This window comes from Strix uralensis, chromosome 20 (assembly GCF_047716275.1).
Source record: "Strix uralensis isolate ZFMK-TIS-50842 chromosome 20, bStrUra1, whole genome shotgun sequence".
Taxonomy (NCBI): domain Eukaryota; kingdom Metazoa; phylum Chordata; class Aves; order Strigiformes; family Strigidae; genus Strix; species Strix uralensis.
The window spans coordinates 2,102,077-2,117,268 of NC_133991.1; the positions used below are offsets into that span (position 1 = coordinate 2,102,077).

The following is a 15,192-nucleotide window of genomic DNA, read 5'->3' on the forward strand; positions in this document are numbered from 1 at the left end:
CCCGTGCCCGGTCCCCAGTGCCCTGTACCCGGTGCAGGTGCCCAGTGCCCTGTACCGGGTACTGGTGCCCCGTTCCCGGTGCAGGTGTCCCGGTGCCGGTGCCCCGGTGCCGGTGATGCCGAGCGGCCGCCCCCGCCCCGCCCGCCGCCCGCCCCGCCCCGGGCCGCCCCCGCCCCCGCCGGCTGCTATTTCTGCTAATCCCGGCGGCGGGGCCCGGCCGTGCCGATCGGCAGCCGCCGCTCCCGGACGGCGCCCGGCGCCGCAGCCATGGTAAGGCCGGGGGAGGCCGGGCCGGGCCGTACCCGGGGGCCGGGCCCGCTCCCGCATCCCGGTGCCCTCCGTGAAGGTGACGGTGCGGCGGGGGCGGAGCGGGCCGGGGCCGCCGGTGCCGCAGCGGGGCTGGCGGGGGGGGGCGGGGGGGACACGGGCAGCGCGGCAGCACCTGCCCGGTCCCGGCGGGCAGCGCCCCGGGACCAGCCCTGGGGGAGATGGGGGGGGGGTTACAGCGGGACCGGCTGCCCGCCGCCCCTCACCGTGGCATCGCGGCGGGCGCCTCCCGGAACGGTGGCGCTGCCCTCCGAGCGCTACCTGCGTGTCCCCCGCGAGCTGCGGCGCCCCCGGGGTGTCCCTGCGTGGGTGGGGGGGGGCGGGGAGGGGGGTGTCTGTTCTCGGGTGGCTCCGAGCGGAGCACCGGTCACCCAGCCGTGGCGTTGGCAGGTCCCCCGGCTGCGGTGCTGGCGGCGCTGCCAGGCTGGCCGGGCCCTCCTGCGGGGACCGTCGCGCACGCCTGGAGCCTCGCTGCGTTTTGGGGCCGTCTCTGCAGCTCCCGGCAGGGTCCGGAGCTGCCAACGGCCTTCCCGGCTCGGCGGGAGCCTGTCCCGCATCGCTCGTCCCGCTTCAGCGGGTGGCAGGTCCCCAGGAGCCACTCGCCAGGGCCACGTCCCCGCGGGGACCTCGAGGCCCTGGCCATGCCCAGGGTGGGGATGGAGATGGAGGGTTGTGGCCGTGGCTCACGTGGCACCAGGGTTGCGGCCACTGGGACAAGTGCCCTTGGTGGGGACCATCGCGGCCGTCCTTCCCCGGCAGCCGCCGTGGGAACGGGACCGGCACATTCCTCCGGAGCAGCGAAACCAGATAGGAGGGCGGCTGGCGGAGCGTGTCGCAACCGGCGCTGGCGAGCGCCTTCCCGAAAGGCTCCCAGCCATGGCTTTGGGGACGGACAGATCCAGGCTTGGGAACTTCTCGGGGGGGAGGACGGCAGCCGCAGCTGGGTACGGGAGGGGAGCTGGGCTCCCTCGTCCGTGCACATGGGGAGAGCTGGGACTGGAGGCAGGTGTGGACGCAGCCAGAAGGACCCACAGAGGTGGAGCTGGTGCCCCCCGACACTGGTGTCACATCCCTCTGTCCCCAGAGCGGTCCACGGCTCGCCCGGAGAAGCAGGACGAGCAACGGTCGCCCTCGACCTCTACTCGTGGCTTAGTGGGCTGGATCCTCTCGCCTGTCCCCGCGTGCTGAGATGCTGCCTTGTTTCCAGTCCGGATGGGCCTTGCTGTCACTTCCCGGCTCACAGGGAGCCACCATGCGTGGTCCCATCCCGGGGTCCCCACGCAGGCACTCGCAGGTCCTTCAAGCTGGAGAATTCCCTGCAGGAAAGGGGCTGGAGCTGCTGCGCTGAGGGACACGTTGGAAAAACTCTCGCCCTGCGTGCTCTCCCGTGCGCAGAGCGGGGACCTGTGCCTCTACGTCCATGGGGTGCCCAGCACCCTGCTCCTCTTAAAGCTGTTGTTAGACTCAGTTTCCCAACTGGGGTGCTGCTGACAGGGTGGGAGGGGAGAGCGGGGAGTAAGAAACTCTGATTACAGCGCACCGGCGGGAGCACCCCGTACGTCTGGAGGCAGGTCAGAGCAGGCGCAGCCCAGGTGCTGGCTGCCCTGGGGAACAGCCAGGCTGGTCCCAGCAGAGCTGGGCTTTGGCAGGGGCCGCCATGCCTTTGTCCCACGCGGAGCTGGTGCCTTTGGGACGGGGTGTTTGTGCCTGGGATGCTCAGCCATTGTGCCGCAGTGGGGCCGTGTGTGCTGTGCCACACATCTGGGTGTCACTTTTGGGTGGGCTGGGGATGTCTCGGCCAGCCTGGCTGCGGGGACAGCACCTCCCTGGGATGTTCCCTTCCTTTCCCTGCAGAAACAGGCTGGGAAAACACATCCCATAGGAATGTGGTGCCAGGCAGAAAGATGCCAACAGGCAGCCAGGAGCTTTCCCGGCTCAGGCTTTGCCCACTGCCCCCGTGCCCTGCTCTGCCACGGCCCTCAGGCTGTCACTGTGCGGGGAAGGTGTGATGCAGCGTGACAGGCGGGGGTGAGGCAGCACGTGTGCCACCTCGCTGGAGCTGCTGGGCCGGTGACAGCCCTGGCACCGAGCGCCGGCTCACGCGCAGCTGGGCGTGTAATCCGCTTACGGGGGCACCAGCGCAGCCCCAGGCTCTCTCTGCAGTAAATCCCCGCTCCTGCTGGGAGTGCGGGGTGAGACGGTTGGAAAGCGGTGGGTGTTGTGGGAGAGCTGGGGCTTTGGGGGGCGAGGGGTACCAACTCGTGGGGTGCAGAGCCAGGGCAGGCTGGTGGGGTGGTGGTGGGGTGCTGCAGCCTGTGATGGGGTGGGAAAGGGGCTGAAAAGCCCTCGGGGATATCCTTTAGGGACGTGTGGGTATAGTGGCACTGCTGCCCTGGGACCGGGCTGAGCAGGGACAGCTGAGGCCGGGTGGGGACATCGGGGTGTCTGGCACTGGGTGGCCTCAAAGCTGGGTGGGAGGAGAGCTGGTGTTGGGTTTCGGAGCGTGGCTGGGATTTAGGAATACTGGGGACTGGCACAGAAGCATCCAGGCCCCTCTCGGTGGCTGGCAGGCTCACGGTTCATCGCACCTGTCCCTGCCTCAGCTGATGCTTCGGGGCTTTTTAGTGCTTTCCTGGTGGATGCAGCCCTTCCGCGGCCGAGCGACCCCGCCTCTGCGCCTGAGCTGCTCTGATACATCTCGACATGCATCAAGGTGAATCACTGTCCCTGGTGACCCCTGGCAGTGACAGCTCGGGCACCCTTGTTGCCATCCAGGCTCCTCCTGGGGCACCATTAACCCTTTGCCTCCCTAAGGATGAGCCAGGGAAGCTGAAGCAGGAGCTCCTGCCAGGGACCCCTGTGGTGGGCATCATCCCTGCTTCTCCCAGTCCCAGGTTTGGTCCTTCCTGGCTGGACCCATCAGGCCCAGCCGGAGCAGGAACTTGGAGCCATGTGGGGAAGCTTTAATTGTCAGGTGCAAAAGTGTTGAGTTTTCAAACGGTCTTTTGTGGAAAACTGGACTTCTCCCCTCAAAGAGGCTCGGGGGGCCCTGCCAGGGTGGCTGCAGGGCGCTCCAGGGTGGGGAGTGGGAGAGGATCTGGTGTGCACCAGGATGGAGGAGGTTTTATCCTGGGATAGGGAAGGTTTTGTCCTGGGATGGAGGTGTTTCCGAGGGCTGAATGTCCTCCTGGGCTGTAGCCAAGCTGTGTGCTCATCCCAGGGGGCCTGCTGGTGGTGATGGTGATGATGGTGGTGGTGGTCTTGCAGCCCCCCGGGACCTGCCTTGCCACTTCCTTGGCCAACGGTGCTTTGCTTGTCCTTGACACCTTGACAACTGGACAGGAGCTGGGTTTGGTTCTGGCCCAGGGCTCCCTCTCCCCTCCTGTGCCCCCCGCACTGGTTCTGTCCCTGAGCACCCGCAGGGGCTGTGCCTGGGTGCTGTGGGCGCCCAGGCCACAGTGCCTGCCCAGGGCGGAGTTATGCTAATGCTGCTCCCCATCCCTTGGCGCAGCCGGTGCCACTCGCCATCCTCTTGTGGCCACGGGCGATGCCGGCTCTGCCATGGCCACCTGCCCCGAGCTGCAGCCTGGGCAAGAGGTACGGGGGCAGTGTCCCTCCCCAGTGGGGCGGGAGAGGGGACAGATGGGGCTGGAGGACCTGCAGCACCCTGCTGCAGTGAGGGGGTGCCACAGCTGATGCTCTGCTCCCAGGATGGCCTTGCTGAGGGCTGTGCTTGCTCCCAGCATTGATGAAGCCATTGGCTTCTCTGGGGTGGGGGATGAGGGGGAGCCCCACGGGATGGAGCCCCAAGGGATGGAGCAGCAGCAGGGCTGGGAGTGTTTGGTGGTGGTGGCATCATCTTCCGTCCCTGTGTGGCCACTAGCTGGGCTGCGCTGTGGTGGGGGCTGGTGCTGAGCACACACCCCCGCCCCCCAGGTCAAGGTCAGTGAGGAAGAGGATGCTGCGGTCACACAGACCTGCTGAGCTCTATTGACCTGCTGGGGAAGAGGGGAGCAGGGGGGCCCTGCAGCCCCTGCCATGGGGGCACCTGCTGCCCCCCAACCTGGCACCATGGCCCCCCCCCATGCCGGTGGCTGCAGGGGCACCGGGGAGTGGGGGGCAGGCATGTGAGCACACAGCCCCGGCAGCGCCGTGACCTTGTTTCCAGCCCGTTAATTCGGTGCATCTCGCCTTGCCGCCGGCACAGCCGCCCTCCCCGCAGATGGAGCAGGGACACGGGACAGGGGAGGACACGTGTCCCCATGGAGGGCTCTTGCCTCGAGGCACTGATCTGGGGCAGGCGGGGGGGGGGGGGGGGGGTACTGACCCCCAGGTGTGAGCCTGCAGGGTTGGGGGCTCCCCCAGACCCTGTGTGACCCCCATTTGGGGGTCTCCCTGCCCATGGGGCTGGAGTGTCTGGGCAGTTGCCATGGTGGGGCACTGGGGACCCTGGTGCCTGCTGGCAGGAGGACTCGGGCCCGCAGAGCTGCTGCCGGACGTGCCCTTGGGAACGCGTCTCCTCCCGCCAGTGCTTGTAAACAGGATGTGGAGCCGTCCCAGTCCCAGCCAGCGTCCCCGTTCCTCCTTCCAGCCCCATGGGGCCACCAGCTCGGGGGCTGCTGTGCCTGGTCCCCCCCCCGGCCCCCGCCTGGGACTGCTGCCTGCACTGGCTGCAGGATGGGCAGAGCCGGGGCGAGGGGCTGTCGGGGTCCCACTGTGTGCCTGAGCGTGGCCCCTTTGCACGAGGGGTGTCCCCTTGCCCCCGAGCTCTTTGCACGTGGTGGCTGTGGGTCAGGTTCCCCGCCCTGGCTCTCCCCTGGGACTGCAGGGATGGGAGGCCCTTGTGCCGTCACTCGTGCTGAGACCCCTACTGGGTGGGCGGCGGGGGGGCAAAGGCAGACCCTTGCCCACCATCTGCCTCCCCCCTGGGTCTGGCCCCACTGCCAGCTCCTCCACTGCTGCTGTTCATCTCTTCTTGGTGTCTCTCCCTCCTCCCTGACACCCCCTCCCCATCCTCCCACCAGGCCATGGGGTGTGGGGGGGTCCTGGCTACCCCAGAAGACCCTGAGGAGCAGCAGGGTGCTCAGGGGGAAGGTCCCTGTCCCCTGGAGTGCCAGGAGCTGGCTGCCCTCTCGGCGCCACAAGCTGTAAGCACCCAGGGTGCGTGGGACCGTGGCCGTGCCCATGGCTGTCCCTGTGGCTGTCCCCATGGCTTTCCCCGGGGTGGTGGCTGGTCCCCTGGCGTGGTCATGTCCCCCTCTCCTCCCACCCCTGCCATCCTTGGGGTGCATGTGTCTGGTTGCTGTAACTTGGGGGATCGTGATACCGAGTCAGGTGATGCTGCCTTGGGCTGGCACTGCCACCATTGGTGTCACCTCCTCCCCTTGGTCCCTAGATAAAGCATTTCCTGAAGGAGGACTCGGAGGAGGCTGAGCTGACGCAGCTTCTGCGGGATTGCCCACCGGCCGACAGCCTCAGGAAGGTGGAGCCCTTGGAGAGCCGGCGGGAGCCCGGCCACCCCCTCTGCGGCGTGGGCAGGGTCCCCCCCGACGAAGCCGTTGACGAGAGGGATGCCAGGATCTTCTCCCGGTCTCGGCCCTCGGATTTCCAGCAGCACATCACTGCCCCTCCGCCCCCCAGCCCCAACCGCCCGCGGAGCCCCTGGGGGCAGCTGGACCCCTATGACTCCTCTGAGGTGCAGATGCCTCCGCGGGGAGGGGGACATGGGGCAAGGGGCTGCAGGAGTCACGGTGGAGGATGTTCCCATCCTCTGAAGCCAAGGGGCTGGGGCAGACACGGCCACATCCCACAGCGCTCGGGGTGGGGGGGGGGGGGGGGTGGCCTGCCAGGATGGGGGTGGATGGGATGATGGTGTTCCCTGTCCCACGTCCCCTCTGCCCACAGGATGACAAGGAGTACGTGGGCTTCGCCACACTGCCCAACCAGGTCCATCGGAAGTCGGTGAAGAAGGGCTTTGACTTCACCCTCATGGTGGCAGGTATGGGGGGGCTGAGCCTGGCACGGGGGGTGCTGACCCTGCTCCGGATCCCCAAAGCCATGGAGCAGGGTGGGCACCAGCTGCACCCCCCTCAGCCTTGTCCCCCCTGTCCCAGGGGAATCTGGGCTGGGCAAGTCCACCCTGGTCAACAGCCTCTTCCTGACGGACATGTACAGAGACCGCAAGCTGCTGAATGCTGAAGGTGAGGGGGGCACGATGGCCCCAGCGATGGCGTGTCCTGGGTGTCCCAGGGGGGGTGGCAGAGCCTCATGCCACTCCTGGCGGGGCTACAGCCCCCGTCCCTGACCGGCCGTGCTCCTCTGGGTTTCCGAAGCCCCGTGCAGTGCGTTGCCATCTGCCTGCCAGCGCTGGGGACTGCTCCAAGGCAGCGGGGACCCCCCTGCCCGGCATGGGGACCCCCCGCGGGGGCTTTGTCCACGCTGGGAAAACAAGCCCCAGCTTGTTGGACATCAGCTGGAACCACAGCAAATCTGGGAGGCTGCGGACAGTTGGGGTCAGTCGGCACAGTGCCGGTTCAGCTGCAGCCAATTTTTGAATGAAAACTGCCCAAACTTGCCCAAATCCCCAGGGGTTGGAGGCGGTTGTTTGGTTCGTTTCCGTCGCTCGGAGCGAAAGCCAAAACGCACGTGGCCATCCTCGGGGATGCAGGGACATGGAGGGGTCCTGGGGGTAACGGGGCATGCACAGTCCCAGAGCCGGGGGGTCACATGTGGGGGTACAGGGAGCCAGAATACTCCCGCAGTGATGCCTGTTCCCAGCAGACCCCTGCGCTGCCCGAGCCGGGCTGTCACGGGGTGGCGGTGGCACAGCCCGAGGGGTGGGTGTGCATCCACGTGGATGTGGGGGGCCATGGCATGGGGCATCATGTCTCAGAGCTGGACCTGGGCACGAGTTGGGGCTGATCTTGCAAAGCCACCCCAGCCCCCCAGGGTGGGGGGGTGACACCCGGAGGCTGCAGCATCTCCCTGTGTCACCCCCGTTTTCTCTCGCCGCCGTCGCTGTGTCTCTTGCTGCTGCAGAGCGCATCACGCAAACAGTGGAGATCACCAAGCACGTGGTGGACATCGAGGAGAAGGGTGTCAAGCTGCGCCTGACCATCGTGGACACGCCAGGCTTCGGTGACGCCGTCAACAACACTGAGTGGTGTGTCCCATGGTGGGGTGGGGCGTCTCCCCGGGGCCAGGCAGCATCACCGTGAGTGCCAGTGGCTCTGAGGGTGGGGAGCCTGTGCCTGCTGGGCTGCGATGCTGAGCCATGGGAGGTGTTGAGCTGAGAGTCCAGGGGAAGCCTGAGGGTCCTACAGGGGGACTCTGACAGTCACCTCCCTGTCCCTGCAGCTGGAAGCCGGTGGCCGACTACATCGACCAGCAGTTTGAGCAGTATTTCCGTGACGAAAGTGGTCTCAACCGGAAGAACATCCAGGACAACCGTGTCCACTGCTGCATCTACTTCATCTCGCCCTTCGGCCACGGGTACAGGCACCCCCTGCCTGCGCTGCTGGGATGGGGGAGGCTGGGGAAGGGGCTTGGTGGGACGGTGCTCAGCAGGCTCCCCCCGCAGCCTCCGGCCCCTGGACGTGGAGTTCATGAGAGCCCTGCACCAGCGGGTGAACATCGTGCCGGTGCTGGCCAAGGCTGACACCCTGACCCCCGTCGAGGTGGAGCGCATGAAGAACAAGGTAAGGGGAGGTTGTCCCAGCCTGGAGCCATCCCAGCAGGTCCCTGGGGATGGGGGTGCCCTGGGGGTTCTCTCTAGCCCCTGCCCGGGCTTTGCCATGCAGCATCCTCCATGCTCGCAGAACTGTAGAGGGCCACGTTGCCCATGTGGCCAGCAAGGACACATCTCCCTGGTGCTCAGCTGGGAGTTGGAATGGTCTGGGGCAGGGGGTCTCCATGACATCTAGTCTAGGGGGGACAGGCTTTTGTGAGTCCTGGAGGGACACCAGCGCTGTGTGGCACTTCCCCCCCGCCTTTCCAAGGGCCAGAGCCTTGCCCTCAGTGGTGCTGTCTGCCTCCAGATCCGGGAGGAGATTGACCACTATGGCATCCGCATCTACCAGTTCCCTGACTGTGACTCGGATGAGGATGAGGAGTTCAAGCTGCAGGACCAGGCACTGAAGGTGCGTCATAAAACTGGTTTGGGTTGGAAAGGGCCTTTAAAGGTCACCTAGTCCAACCCCGCTGTGAAGGGCTGGGGTCCTCCAGCTCCATCCTTGGGAGGGCAGAGCCCCATGGCTGGGAGGACATGTCATCCTGGGGTACCCTTGGGACTCTTTGGGGCCACACAAACCCTCCAGCAGCCCCAACATGGTGGGGTTGGTACATATTGCACCACCCAGGCAAGTCACCAGGACCCCACAGGTGCCACCTGCAGCTTGGTGGGATGGGGCTGGTGTGGAGAAACTACTGCCGTGCCACTGGGGGCTCTCCATAGCCAGGGCTCCTGGGTATCTTGGAAGATGAGTGCTGGATACAGCTGAGGGGACATTTCTGGAGGGACATGGGCCACGGCAGGCAGGCCCCAGCCCTGCTAACCCCTGCTGTCCTCTCACAGGAGAGCATCCCCTTTGCCGTCATCGGCAGCAACACAGTCGTGGAGGCCAAAGGCCGGCGCGTCCGCGGGCGCCTCTACCCCTGGGGCATCGTGGAAGGTAATGCTGGGCTGTGTCACCAGTGTCCCACCAGCCCTAGGGTGACGGGGACATTGTGAGCCCCATCTCAGCCTGGAGGGGCTTAGGGGGACATGAGGGGCTGGCCATGGCCCCCTGACGCCGGGCTCCCCTGCAGTGGAGAACCCATCCCACTGCGACTTCGTGAAGCTGCGGACGATGCTGGTGAGGACCCACATGCAGGACCTGAAGGACGTGACACGGGAAACCCACTATGAGAACTACCGCACGCAGTGCATCCAGAGCATGACCCGCATGGTGGTGAAGGAGAGGAACCGCAAGTACGGGGCCGTGAGAGGGTTGCCAGGCTGGGGGATGTGTGGGGGAGTGTCTCCTCTCTGGGGTGACACCAGCCCATTGCAAGGGGTGATCTTGGGGGGTTGGGATTCTGGGTGGGTCCATTCCAGGCATCGTGGTGGGCTGGGCAAGGAAGCCGTGGCAGTGTGGTGGGGTGCCCCAGTGCAGTGGGGGGCCCTTCCTGTGCAGTTGGGCTAAGGCTGGCCGAAGGGGGAGGATCCTTCAGCAGCGAGGGGGACCCTACATCCCCCCCGCCCAGGCTGGGTCTGTCTTGGGGACGATGCTCCAGCAGCGAGGGGAACCCTGTGTTTCACTGGCCTGGCTGGTGGGGGGGGATGCTCAAACAGTGATGGGGACCCTGTGTCCCCCTAGGGCTGGGGCTGCCTGGCAGGGCAGGGGGAAATGCTTCAGCAGTGGAGGGAACGCTGCGTCCCCCTGGGGCTGGCTGGGAAGTGATGCTCCAGCAGCAAGGGGGGACCCTGTGTCCCCCCGGGACTCGGGGCGGATGCTCTGGTGGTGAGGGGGGACCATCTGTCCCTGCAGGCTCCAGGGCTGGAGCAGGAACCAAGCAAGCAGCCGGTGCTGGGGCTCTGCCCCCAATACCAGCCAGATTCATGGCACTCACACCCCCTTTAGCCACCACAGGATGCTGGGGGGAGGCCCCCAAAGCAGGGTCCCTGCTGGGACCCTCCAGCCGGGGGGGCAGGAGCTGCACCAGAGCAAGCAGAAGCTCTGTGGGTGATGGGGGGCCAAAGCAGCGGCACTGGTGGAGGGGGCTGGCGGCGTCTCCAGGCGCCTCTGAGCTGGTCTCTCCACACGTGCCACGGGAGAAGGCGGCATCCCTCCGCGCTGAGGCTGTGCTGCGCCGACTGCTCCGCCGACTGAGCCAGGATCCGGCTGGGGCCACGTTGGGCCCCCGCCACCCTCCTCCCCCTACTTGTCCCCCTGGCCCCTATATAAAGCACTTGCTGGTACCCAACACTGTCTTGGTCCTTCTGTGCCCGCGCAAGGGCCAGGCAGACGCTCTCAGGAAGAGCCGGCCCCGTGGCCACCCACCTGTTGCCCACACAAGTTGCCCTTGGGGTGCCGGCACCACCAGCGGTGCCGGGAGGATGCCGTGTGCCGGTGGCATCGCCCTGGCTCACCCAGGCAAGGCGGGGTTGGGGGGACGTGTCACCGCTTGGTGGCACCGAGCTTTTCCCAGCCAAAGGCTGCCCAAGGGAAGGGCTGCAGGGTGGCACCCCCATCCTGCTGCCCTCCCAGGAGGATGTGATTTTGGGGTGCAGGAGGCAGCGGTAGGCAGGCCTGCTGCTTTTTCTAGGAAGGCAGGTTTTTCTGGGCTGGTGAAGCTGCTTGCCCCGTTGTTGGTGCCTGGCTCAAGCCTTGTCTTGCTGCCAGGGATGGAAGGAGCTTGATGTGCTTCCCCCCTGGGTCCCCCCGTGGCGAGGAGCCGTGACAACGGGCAGGGACTTCCAAAGCAGCTCAAAATGCGGCCAAAACCCATCCCTTGCCATGGCACACTGGCACAGCCCCCCCTCCCCACCCCGGCACAATGGGAGCCTGCAGGGCAGGGGTGGCCCAGCCCACCCGCCGTGTCCATCGTCCCTTTGCATGCAGAGGGGGCTGCACCGGTGGTGACACGTGGCGGTGGCACGTGGTGACATGTGTGACCCCTGCCAGCCGCGTTGGCAGTGTCCCAGCCATGTCGTCACCTGCTGGGGTAGCACGTGGCATCCCCAGGGCCCTGGCAGGGACAGCTGGTCCCTCCCCATTGCCGTTGGTGTGGGAGAAGCCATCGATTTGACTGGCCACGGTCCTTCGCAGTGGGGTGGCCCCAGGGGGATGCCTGCAGCTCCCTCCTCCAGCAGGGATGGGCTTGAGAGGAAGTTGATGCTTGGGAAAAGGGGTGCAGAGCATCCCTGGGGCTGGCTGGGCAGCGGGGTGCCTGGGGAGCCCCTCCTGTAGCTGACCTGTGGCTGTGGAAGGGAAATTCCGAGTTTAAGATGTTGTAAAGCAGGAGAGAAAATACTGGGCGAGGAGAGCCTGAGTCCAGCTTGAAGCACCCAGGCAAGGCTCTGTGCCTGGGAGTGGCCCTGCCTCTCCGTGCTGTGGTGGTGCCTCCCTGGGTCCCCCAAACTGGTTATCAGCAGCTCAGGGGTGCTGAGGTTTGGGGACTTGCCTGGAGCTGCCCATGTTCCCTGCTGCCAGGAAAATGGCCTGGAGTGGGGCTCAGGGTCTGTGCAGGCAGGTGGTGGGTATCTGCAAGGTTTGGGACTTCCGAGGCTGCAGCACCCATGAGGGGATGTCCCCTGGGGGGGGCCGGGAGGGCTGTGGCAGCATCCTCACCTCCTCTCTCTGCCCGCAGCAAACTGACACGGGAAAGTGGGACAGATTTCCCCATCCCTGTCATCCCCCCGGTGCCAGACGCAGAGACGGAGAAGCTCATCCGGGAGAAGGACGAGGAGGTGAGTGTGGGGGAGGGCTGAGCCCCCCCCCTCCATGTCCCCAGCCCCAGCGATGGCACAGCTGCGAGGGGCCACCCTTCCTGCAGCATCCCAGCAGCTGCTGCTCCTCAGGCCAGAGTGAGGAGGTGTTGGAGGGGCACCGGAAGATTCCCCCCCAGCTCTTGGTGATCCCAATCTCCTTGGGCTGCTTGATCCAGATACACTTGGAAGGGAGCTGGTGTGGCTGGGGGGTGCCACCACGCCACCGTGATCCCTGCTCTGCTCCCTTCCAGCTGCGGCGGATGCAGGAGATGCTCCAGAAGATCCAGAAGCAGATGAAGGACTCGCACTAGCTCCTTCCTCCTCCTCCTCCTCCTCCTGCCCCAGATCAGAAATGTTTACATCACGCTCCATCCTGCCCCAGCCCCGCTGTGAGACTCGGTACCAACACTGCACCTGCCACCTTAAGCTGCTGCGGTATCGCCTTATTCAGTCGGCCAGCGCCCGTCCCATGGGGACAGCGAGGGGACAGGACACCCAGCCTGGGGGTCCCTCGTCCCGGCCAGATTGCTGTCCCAGCCCCACCCCCCAGGCTGGGGACAGCTTTGTCCCCCGAGCTTTGGCTTTCCCTGTTTCCCTTGCAGCTCTGGGGAGGGCCACCAGCCAGCCTGCTCCCCACATCGTGTCCCTTGTCCCTGTGTCACCTCGGGCTGCCTGCTTACAGCCTTTATACTCAGCTTGGCCCTGGCTTAAGGGAAGAAAGAAGAGGGGGGCCAGTCCCAGCCCCCAACCCTGTCCCCCAAACCCCCAGCTGCCCTGCTGGGGGGGACAGGGTTGCTCGCTGCTGGCCCTGGCTGGCACAGAGGGACAGCAGCTCCTGGGGACTGCGGGAGCCCAAGGGGATGGAGGGGCAGCCCCCATCTGGGCCAGGGTGACAGACCCTTGGCTCCCTCTGTGACAGCACCGGTGCGAGGAGGGACTAAAGCTCGGCGGTGCCCAGCCCTGTGTCTTCATCAGGGACCCTGTCCCCACTGAGCCTTGCCCCTTGGCAGCGCCCCATGTCCCCAGGCCGTGGGGAGGACCATGGCACAGGGAGAACTGTGGAATCACAGTCCCCGGAGAAAGTCCCTTGAACCCCAAAGCAGAGGCCGGGTCGCCAGCCTCTGTACCCTGTAGAGCAATAACGACTGTCCTGCCCCTGCAGCCCTTCCTGACTTCCAGCAACAGCATCGTCCCTCACTGGCGTTTTGGCCCCTGGTGCCAGTTGCTTGTCTGTGGTGTCCCTGGGTGTCCCCAAACTCTCCCTGTCCCTGCTGCTTCCTGGGAGAGCATCGCTGTGTGTCCCCATCCCTGTTGCTTCCCAGCAAAGCCCTGCTGCGTGTCCCCACGATTCCCCATGATGTTGCTGCCCTGCAGAGCACTGCAGCATGTCCCCCCTGCCAGGCTGTCCCCATCTGTGTTGCTTTCCTGCAGGCTAGTATGTTGTGTGTCCATGTCCCCCCCAGGCTGTCCCCATCCGTGTCACTGCCCTGCAGAGCACTGCGTTGTGTCTCTGTGTCCCCCCAGGGTGTCCCCATCTGTGTCACTTCCCAGCAAAGCACCATTGCGTGGTGTCCCTGGGACGAGTCCTGGCCCACACCCCTGGCCAGTGGCTGCAGGGCATCCATGGGGAGATGGACCCGACCCCCCCTTACCTCCTTGCTCCCCCCCCACCCCGAGTATGGGGAAAGATGAAAGGGGACAGTGAGGCTGCAGGTGGAGGCAGAACTGGGAGCAGTGGGATCACTGGAGCTCACTGGCGTGGGGACTCCTCCTCTCTCTGGCAGGGCCACCCGAGTGGGGTCACCCCTGGGCGAGGGGGTTTGCGTGCGGGCGGCTTCACTGACGGGGGCTGCATCTGGCTGAGGCTCAGGGGGGGTGCTGCAGGGTGCTGGGGCAGCCTCTGGCATGTGCCACCTGTGTCCCCGTGCCAGCCGGGGGGTCCCTTGGCTCCCGTGGGCAGGAGGCCCGTGGGCAGGGCCCTGCAGGGTGCATTAGCGCTTTCCTTTTTTTAATCTTGCTATTTTCTTACAGAAGTACCTACCTTCGCATGACGGTCATAGAGGCATTTATTAAAGGATAAGCAGAGTATAGGTTTATAAATTCTTATAGAGCTAGTGGAAATATTTTTATCCCTCCACAACTGTTCTCAATAAATACGGCTGACCCAGCTTGTCTGCAGTCCTGAGTCACTTCCACACGGGCAGCGAGCACCCACGTCCCCGGGCAGGCGAGGACGGGGGCTGGCAGTCACCAGCCCCGGGGCCTCTTGCTCCTGGTTCCTGGCAAAAGCTCAAAATGGACATTGAGGGGCACCCAGCTTGGGGTGGGGGGTGGGGAGAGCCCCGTAGGACCCCACTCTGTGGATGAGGAGGGACACAAAATGAGGTGTCCCCCTCCCACATGCTGCTTTGGGGTCCCATGGCCCCGGGTGCTGCTGGTGTTGGGGCTGTGATGGGAACGGGGGGGGCAGAGCAGGGAGCCCGAGCCAGGGGATGGAATTGCCCTCCCCGGGCACCCTTGTGCCCCCCGCAGTGGGCTGAGCCCTGCTGGGAGTCACCACAGGCACTTGGCATGGCTGGACCTCCCCTCCAAGGACCAATGCCCAGTTACCCCAGCTGGGCTTTACCAGTGTCACAGACTGTCCATGAACAAGAAGCTGTCGTAAGAGGATGGCTCCAGCCACTCCAGGGGGATGTTCTGTGGGGGAGAACAGAGCAGCTCTGCGGGGCGGTGGGGTGATGGGGGTGGCTGGTTCTCTCCCCCTCCCTCCTGTTGTTGCCCAGAGACAGAACTTGGTCACTGCGCAGGTACAAGCCAGAGAAACACAGAACCTTCTGGAACAACCGACTGTGCAGGCATCAGAAAGAATATATAAAGGCAACACCCCAGGGGTGTGTGTGTCGACGCACGCGTTACAGACCGAGCTGGGTGCTCCACGACAATGCGGGATCCGAGGGTGTTCCCCATCCCCTCCGCCTCTCTTCCCTCTTTCTGCTTTCTCTTTTTCTTACGTATACTTGTGTATTAATTTTGTAGGGATTGAATTGCCATCGGTTGTTCATTGATGGGTTATTAGGAAAAGTGTCTCATGGCCAAAGTGCCTTTATCCGTCCCCACACGGTTATCAGCTGATCGTTGCCAGATTGGATCCATTCATCCCTAAAGTGGTCAGTTAATGACGTCACCAGCACAATTGCTCCTCGGTCCTTGGGGTGCCCCGACCCACCCCACGGCTCTGCCCAGCAGAGACCGGCTCTTCCACCAGCCGCAGGCTCTGGGGGGGGTTCAAAAGAGTCACCCCCCTCGTCACCCACCACGGGGGACGAGAATAGAATTTCGGTGTCAGAAGTGGGATTCCTCGAGTCGGTCAGTGGGAGGAACGTAGAAGGGAAAGG

At 65.3% G+C, this 15,192-nt stretch overlaps 1 protein-coding gene across 6 annotated transcripts; it reads left to right on the forward strand.

The window, feature by feature from the left end:
* Positions 1-213: 213 nt before the first annotated feature.
* On the forward strand, positions 214-13,964 carry LOC141952491 (septin-4-like). 6 transcript variants are annotated; one of them, XM_074889948.1, is made up of 13 exons: positions 3,413-3,924; positions 5,352-5,474; positions 5,723-6,022; positions 6,232-6,325; positions 6,441-6,527; positions 7,366-7,489; positions 7,684-7,818; positions 7,907-8,024; positions 8,364-8,465; positions 8,900-8,996; positions 9,133-9,295; positions 11,677-11,776; positions 12,049-13,964. In XM_074889948.1, exons 1-13 carry the CDS (start codon positions 3,889-3,891, stop codon positions 12,106-12,108), a joined length of 1,539 nt encoding a protein of 512 aa, XP_074746049.1. In that variant the 5' UTR covers positions 3,413-3,888; the 3' UTR covers positions 12,109-13,964. The 6 variants fall into 6 exon arrangements, with proteins under 6 accessions (XP_074746054.1, XP_074746050.1, XP_074746055.1 ...); XM_074889952.1 differs by lacking the exons at positions 11,677-11,776; positions 12,049-13,964 and adding an exon at positions 10,145-10,290 and having other exon boundaries at positions 3,398-3,924; XM_074889953.1 differs by lacking the exons at positions 3,413-3,924; positions 5,352-5,474; positions 11,677-11,776; positions 12,049-13,964 and adding exons at positions 214-270; positions 9,855-10,135.
* The last annotated feature ends 1,228 nt before the right edge of the window (positions 13,965-15,192 follow it).

Coding starts and splice junctions, on each gene's coding strand:
- LOC141952491 (XM_074889948.1), top strand. CDS start 3,889: ATGGCCACCTGCCCCGAGCTGCAGCCTGGGCAAGAG. Junction 5,475..5,722: donor CCCTCTCGGCGCCACAAGCT/GTAAGCACCCAG, acceptor CTTGGTCCCTAG/ATAAAGCATTTCCTGAAGGA. Junction 8,466..8,899: donor TGCAGGACCAGGCACTGAAG/GTGCGTCATAAA, acceptor GTCCTCTCACAG/GAGAGCATCCCCTTTGCCGT.